Consider the following 7,953-nt stretch of genomic DNA (forward strand, 5'->3'; position numbering starts at 1 on the left):
ATGACGTCGCTCCTTCTCCGGCGAGGCTTTCCGGCGACTGGTTTTTCCGGCGATATTTTCCGGTGACTTTGACCAAACTTTGACCGACGTTTTGGAGGTCTTCCGGTGGTCAAAAAATTACGAAAAATATATTTTCGGAATCCTTGAAACAAGCCCTTTCCAACGGTATACTCAAAAACGGATTTTGAGACAAAAATATTTTGACGAAAAAACAGAGAAATTTGTAAAGAATTCCCTGGACACCAAACGGGGCTCTGATACCAGTTGTTGGGGTCGGAAAACTCTTCTATTAAAAACTAAAATAGAATTACAATAGGAGGAGCAACTCTCACACTCAACTATTACAAAAACCAACCCTCTCACTAACACTCTCACTCTAAGTGTTATAACATTTGTTTCTCTATATTTGGGATGCATACAACTGAAGAATGAAGCCTCTATTTATAGTCTTGGCAGCCACCATTATAGTTGCGTCTATTAATTGTGTTCATCATAGGATGGGAAGACTTTGCCACCCTAGGTATCATTTTGTCAACAAAAATGGCTATTGTAGCTTTGGAGGCTGGAACACAACACTCTTGAGATGGCTTCTCTTTCAATGAAAACAGATAGCTGGGATATCACAAGTACAGCCCCAGCAGGGACCTTGTCACCTTGTAACCTCTCCTGCTGCTGCTGCTCTTCTTGTTGTTGTACAACATTAACATTAATATTTTGTCCGGAGAGCAACAGTAACTCATCATTAAGTCGTCTGAAGAACCTCTGAAACCCTTCATGTATCCAACCAATCATCATGTCTCTTAGCTTCAATATCAATCCCAACTCTTCATCAAGAACAACACGGAAATCCTACACTAACATCAATTGTACAATATCAACTAATTAATAATACACATGTATGTATGTATGTATGTATGTATGTATGTATGTATGATTTACCAATAAGAGTTTTGTACTGCCTTGAATCAAAGTATTTTTGGTGGCCTCAAGGGCAGCTCCCAAAGGATACTCCTTGCCTGTGCCATCTTCCTTTTGAATTTGCAGGAGAGTGTCTGGCAGTTCAAATCAGAAGAAAACCAACCAAAGCATTACACTTTTATCCTTTGTTCATATTAAAAAATATATGCATGTCTTGTTTACAGAGACAGAGACAGAGACAGAGACAGAGACAGACTAACCGGATATTTCATGAAGAAGATGGGTAAAAGCACTGGCAACATACTCACTCACAGCAACACAAGCAGCCTGAACCCATCAACATTTTTAATAGTCAACTAAACAAATTATAACTCATTACTCATAGATAGATAGATAGATAGATAGTAATGATGACCTCGAAACCAAAATCTTGTACACCAGCCTCTGGTAAGACTTCATCCATCAGGAGGACATCAGTCCATATAAACCCTGTAAGTAACACATTTTATTCATCTCACATTCTCTTGTTAACGCCTACAACCATAAACAATAATAATAATACATACGAAGTCGGCTGGATAATTTTTCTGGAGATATCCGTTGCTGTATTTCTTGTCTGGCAGCTTCAAAGTGCCTGATAAACCAACCAAACACCAATTAGGTATCAACATTCAACACAACAAGATGCAGATGCATATTATTATTATTATTACCTTGTGGTTAAATATTGCACGAGTTTGACCAGTTGCTGCTCTGAATCAGGGAAAATGACATGATATGCGTGAACAGCTTCCACAAATTCACGAGTGGGAACCGATTCAACAAATTGGGCAGCTCATGATCAACTTGCAAATGAAAACAGTTGTGTATTTGTAATTACCTCGGGAACACAAGGAATGGAATCAGATTCACTTCCTTCATTGGTAGATTCACGAGAACCCATGCCTGTTATCTCTTTAGAGAGATCAAGTTCCCCAAGGAACTGCTCTAGATTTTCAAGAAGCTTGGATTTCAAATTTTCAACCTGCCAACATGCATACCTTACCTAGTCAATCAAATACTTTCTCTGTGCATTTCATTAAAATAATAGGGAAAAAAAACATGACAACTTGATCATTTACATCAGCTTCAAAATATGTTTCAAATCCTCCAAAAAGTAATTTAGTATCCTTTCTTTTTTTGATTTTCGGGTACAGCAGGATAGTCTTGTGATCTTTTAGTAACACAAATATATCAAACTTTCACATAACCATACTCTGTGAAATCATATAGTTATTCCTTTTTGGCTTTTTGTTTTTCTATTCCATATGTACTCAAACATGTGTTACCAACACAACAGGCACTACTAGAGGTCTAAAGTAAATCAAAGTGACAATCATTTTGACTATGGAACTAATAGTAACTATACATAACAGCTGAAAAGAGCACATGAAATGCAAAATTCAAGCTGTTTTGCTTTCCATGTTTCCATGTGTGTAGGCTAATGATTGGATGCATGTATGCACATCACAAGTTGTGTATCCTTTCTTCAATTCAATGTACAAGTTAATATTCAGCAAGTCCACAAAATAAATACTGCAGGACAAAGCTCTTGAATTGAATTTGTTGCTAAAATCAGAGTTACAAACCGGAAAATCCAACTGCTTAAGAAGCATTACAGCCTCCGCTCTTGCTTGTATTGATTCAGATTCAGAAGAAACCTTATCCTGAAAGACAAGATGCACAATATTGTTTTCTTTTTATTAACATATATTCCAAACGGCTATATAAGGATCTGAATAAATCTCAGAAATAAATTAACAATGAATGTACCTGAAGCTTGTTAACGATAACTGACATTACTTCTTCAGATGCTTTCTTACAATCCTGGAATGAGGAGTCCCCATATGCCTGGTGAAAGTTCAACATACAGAGCAAAAAGATAAATGAATTGCATGGGTTCATAAGCACATGTGAGGGCTCATAAGCATCTGATCTGATCTGACAGAAGGAAGAAAAGTTGATAAAATGACCTTAAATATTGGCATGGCTCCAGTGTAGAACCTCACTGCATCACCATATGCTTCAGATTTGATGCATTTTCCAAGCGTGGTAGGAAGATCGTATATAAACTGCTCAACAAAGGTAATGAGTAGATATTATATATTATATATATATGTTTGGCAAAAGTAACAATCAGTAGAAGTGGAAAGGTCATTTTGGTACCTGAACTTTGCGCAATAGATTACGGGTGCGGTGTAATTTCTCTATATGCTCTCTCTTTTCAAAAAGTGAAGTGTTGACCCCATCACTTCGCGACTGCACTGACATTATCTGCAAAAAGTAATAAGTAGTGGTATTATTTATATAACTTTCTACGTTTTTCTTGCTAACAAGGTCAACAATGTGTTCCCAAAATACCTTCTCAAGGAGTTGCTCCATATTTACTTCCATACCAACAATATTATTCTTCATTCTGCCACAAAAAAAAAAAAAAAAAAAAAAAAAAAAAAAAAAAAAAGAGTTATTAATATACATATCCAACACCAATCAATGTTACTGGCCAAACAACCAATAAAGCAGATTTGGTAACTCAGAGATAGTGTCTGTCTAACCTTTTAATTGTATCTGTAGCACTGATAAACTTGTTATAATTTTCATACACTAACATTTGCAAGTCAGTGTCAAGATTCTTGATTTCAGCAGCCATTTCCACATGTCTCTGAAGGAGGCCTTCCAGATTTGACTTTTGTACCTGATACGTAAGGGAAAGAAGCATCCAAAGGTGCTCAAAGCTGACAATGTAGCCATGGATTGATGTCCTTATCACTCTTCATTATTCAAAGTGCCTCAGACTTGGATAATGTAAACCTCTTATATGGAGGCCTGGTAAATGTTTGGAAGTACAGAATTAACCACTTAGGACATACTAGATCACATTGGTGGTGCACTTGTATGCACATTTTGTATTCATCTTTTAAAAGGTTATACATTTATAGCCCTTTCTTGCATGTGCTTACAGTCATAGACTTAAGATGCTATATATATCAAAACTCAAAATATATTTGATATCTTACAGAAAATTAATAGGATGGATTGAGAGTCTAATAACACCACAAGAAACCACATGCACTTTCGAAACCCTAATCTTCATCAAAGTATGTCGAATATCATATTAATAGATAACTGTTGTAAAGTGTTATTGCTTTTTTTGTTAATGAAAGCCAGTCCCTAGCATCCCATCTTTTCTCATGACTAAATTTGTGACAACATTTGTATTATCTATGATGCAACAAAGCCCTATTATAGTCCTTCCCCAACTTGTTTGATCAGTTCCACTACACAAACCATTTCTTTTTTTTGGTATATTCCCGATGGTATACAAGTACCATGTACATGGATCTGCTAGAGGAAGGGCCTGAAATTTCATGTTAAGCATATTATCACTTGGTGGGGAATGGCCTGAAAAATCCAATGAGTGATTAATAATCTTGTTAGTTGTTAGACACAAAAACTAGTTCTGACAGGTCATTAGGTTAAAAGAAGGTCCCTGACTAAATTAGTCTAGTATTGTTTAAAGACTCAACACAAAAAATAGTTATCATCCCAAAGTCTGATGAATCATTTGTTTTAAAGAAGTTCGATCATTTGGTTTAAAGAAAAAGTTCCCTGACTAAATTAGTCAAATATTTGTTTAAAGACTCAAAATTCTTGTAACTCAAGATAGGGTTAGGAGAAGGACACAGCTCACCCTTACTCATCCCCGAAAAACAAAATCTAAGCCAGAAAATGAAACATTGTAAACATTTTATAATGTAAGTTGTCAAATAGTAAACCAGTCACATAATAATTTAGACTTAAGAGTTTAATGATAGGCTTAATTAATAGGAGGCTTATCTTTAAAAAAACCTACAGGTTCAACCTTGACTGGTAAGGAAAGAGCCCTTGTACTAATTACTAAAAGAATAGAAGATATAAGCCTATCTATCTAACTTCTTTGACAAATGTAAATGAAGTATGCCAAAGATTCTCTATAATGCACTCAGTGATTCTCTAATTGAACAATTTTATTCCTCCCAGTGGCTAAGGTTAACAGCATCAAAGTGTTGGCAAAAACATGTTCGATTAATCAAGATTCAATGGAGAAATCCAGATTTCTAAATCTGGAATAAGGGTGATGTGGAACCTTCATTGTAAGTCTTGAATAGCATAGTGATATGTATATACATTTGATACTCAATTACTCATAGAGAGAAACAGTTTACCTCTGACATGAAATGGGCTCAATTAAATTGTAATATAACCCAGATTTTGATACAACATTAAGAGATAAAAGAAGAGAGGGAGAAGTTTTTATTTAATAAAATATTTAAGATGAGATGAGAGGGCGTACAAGAAGGTTCATGTACTGATCGGCATCGAAGGAGGTGGTGTTGATAGTGTCGAGAGTGGCAAATCTTGATGTGGTGTTGGTGGGAGCAGAAGTCTGAGAAGCATCCTGTGAATAGAAACTCGACAGCAGATCTCGAGTTCTCTTTACCTTATCATCCTCCACTGCCATTTTTCTCTTTCTCTCTAGTCCCTCTTCACCTGTACCTATGTATGTTTCTTCTCCTAAACCACACTCAATTAGATATCTTCTCTGTAGTGTATAACTTCCTCCCTTATCTGAGAGTACCAAAATGTAAACAACATAAATACCAACAATGTAAACAACAAATCACACAAAAACAGGCATAACTCATATCAACAACATTATTTGAGACATTCTACTAACAATTCACACACAAATAGGCATCAGTCATACTTCATGTTAACATCAAGCAAGATTAAGACCAAACTATATCAACCAGACGTAATTCAGAAAACCCTATAAACTGCTCTATTTCAAGAATCACATAAAACCAACTACCAACTGTAGACCTTATAACAGCAAATCAGATTATATCAAACTGCCTTAAAATCATCTGCTTCATCGATTCCAAAAAAATAAATAGATAATTCATCAGCTTATACCGAACCATAAAAAGAAATCCGGATTCCAACCAATAAACTGGGAACCATATACTAGAAATCAGACAAGAAATTGAGTTCTAGATTCAAGTAAATCACGTGCTTCATCTATTCCAGAAATCAAAATTCATGTATCGATCCTGGAGGTATAACCGGATAAAGAAAGTGGGACTAACCGGATCGGAGAAAGAGCAGTAGCCGGCGCCGGAGATCGGATGTCTAGACGGAGATCGGAGAGGGTCACAGCTGATGAACGTTGTGAAGGGAGTGTGAAGAACGAATGTGGAATAATTGACAACGTGAACGAGGGGAGTATTTGGGGGAGAATGGGGTATATAGGTAATTTTAATGAGGTGTTCAAATAAATACAAGTGCCAAAAACTAATACAATACGAACTTGACGGAAAATAAAACCATTTTGGGTAATACGACCAATACGATAAATAAACCGGTAAGTAAACCAGTAAGGTTAGGGTCCAAAATATGGTTTGAAAATATCTCATTTATTTATATGTAATTTTTTTTTGAATTTTTTAAATAAACTATAAAGATTCAAAACCAAAACCATAAGTAAAAGAAAATCTTTGGATTGAGTCGTTTTGTAATGTGGAAATAAATTAGTCGTCCAGATCAAAACTTCATTTTTAGTTTTTTTCGTTTTCTCCCAAACTATATAGTCCCTTTGACAATTCTCCCATCCTCGTGATCTTGTTTTCCACCTCCCTAGTTCTTATTTTTTCCATTTTGTCATTTGAACTTGTTATGACTTTATTTATCTCGTCTCTCAACTATTATTTTTTTCCTTTTTGACTGCTCAACTCCCACTCTTTCAACATGTTTAGTGTTTCAACCTCACATGACACAACATCACGACATGTTTCAAAGTATACCCCTAACAAGAAACCCGAGAACTCGACATTAAAATAAAGTTGACACAACATGGCATGTTAATTAAACGGGTCAGGTTAAGGTCAAACACTTTCAACCTGTTTATTGTTTCGACACGACACAAACTCGCACACGACGGAACACGATTGCCACATCTAGTTCCAATAAACTATTTTTTTAAAGAAAAAAAAATACTTATTTCATATCCAAACATTTTTTTAATTTATTGGTTTTAAAAAAAAAACAATAATTTAATAAGTTATTTCAAAAAGCAACCCAAACACCCTCTTAATATCCAGCTATCGTAGTGAATGAGTTATGCCGATGAGGGACATATAACTGAGATTTGCGAGAGCCAAAGGAGAATATCGACAGGGTACTCAGGCAGACCAACCTTTTTAGTAAACAATTTGATATGTTGTCGAAACACATCCTTCAACTTTATATTTTAAAAAATCATTAAATCCATGTCGTTTAAGATTATTTTTAGATGATAGTGTTAGTTAGGGACTTCGTTTTCTTCGGAGCTGCATTAGTGTCCGCAGGTCGCGCCCATGCACAAGTTCAGGAATTTTGATCTACGAAATCCAAGATTTGCACCCCCTACACGCGGGTAGGACTTGAAGTAAAACCATAGACACAAGTTTGTAAGCCTTTCATGCATTCAAGCTTATAAACCTAGTTGAGTTTAGTTTTTTTTACCAATGTGGGACTCATTCCCACATTCATCTCTTTTGCTGACTTTATTCTCAAATACCCGTCTTTGAGTATCGATATCTTATCACATATACTCCATTTTGGACATATAATATATCGTTTCGAAGTTCTCACGGAGGAGAAAATAAACTCACTTAGAGTTAATTATATATACAACATATGTATATATTTATATATGTCCAAAGTTAGTAAAAATATAAATATTTATACTAAATTTTTCCAACAATCCCCCACATGAATAGAGATCGATCTCTGCACATCAAATTTTCAACAGGTGAATCCTGCATAGGATGGGTAGGTATTACCATTTGAACCCTCCCTTAAGAATTACACTTAATCTCCTAGCACTCAGTAGATCTCGATGTCTTTAAACTGAACTGCCATTTGTGTAGATGACAATATAATTCTCACAATACTCTCCCTGACAAATTCATATCC

General features: G+C 35.4%; 1 protein-coding gene across 2 annotated transcripts; it reads right to left on the reverse strand.

The window, feature by feature from the left end:
• Window positions 1-1,338: 1,338 nt before the first annotated feature.
• Window positions 1,339-6,237, reverse strand: LOC145120902 (vacuolar protein sorting-associated protein 51 homolog). 2 transcript variants are annotated; one of them, XM_079056693.1, is made up of 12 exons: window positions 6,087-6,237; window positions 5,291-5,565; window positions 3,513-3,652; window positions 3,319-3,373; window positions 3,124-3,231; window positions 2,931-3,029; window positions 2,731-2,808; window positions 2,547-2,624; window positions 1,799-1,942; window positions 1,632-1,707; window positions 1,485-1,552; window positions 1,339-1,407 (listed from the first exon to the last, which is right to left on the reverse strand). In XM_079056693.1, the coding sequence occupies exons 2-10, from the start codon at window positions 5,456-5,458 to the stop codon at window positions 1,639-1,641; spliced, it is 939 nt and encodes a 312-aa protein (XP_078912819.1). In that variant the 5' UTR covers window positions 5,459-5,565; window positions 6,087-6,237; the 3' UTR covers window positions 1,339-1,407; window positions 1,485-1,552; window positions 1,632-1,638. The 2 variants fall into 2 exon arrangements, with proteins under 2 accessions (XP_078912819.1, XP_078912820.1); XM_079056694.1 differs by having other exon boundaries at window positions 3,513-3,783.
• Window positions 6,238-7,953: the final 1,716 nt, after the last annotated feature.

This window comes from Lactuca virosa, chromosome 6 (assembly GCF_052849685.1).
Source record: "Lactuca virosa cultivar CGN04683 chromosome 6, Lactuca_virosa_CGN04683_v6, whole genome shotgun sequence".
NCBI classification, from domain to species: domain Eukaryota; kingdom Viridiplantae; phylum Streptophyta; class Magnoliopsida; order Asterales; family Asteraceae; genus Lactuca; species Lactuca virosa.

Excerpts from the sequence above, each read along its gene's own strand:
- LOC145120902 (XM_079056693.1), bottom strand. The coding sequence starts at position 5,458 with ATGGCAGTGGAGGATGATAAGGTAAAGAGAACTCGAGATCTGCTGTCG. Across the intron at positions 3,374-3,512 it reads GCTACAGATACAATTAAAAG|AATGAAGAATAATATTGTTG; the intron begins GTTAGACAGACA and ends TTTTTGTGGCAG. Across the intron at positions 2,809-2,930 it reads GAGCCATGCCAATATTTAAG|GCATATGGGGACTCCTCATT; the intron begins GTCATTTTATCA and ends AACTTTCACCAG.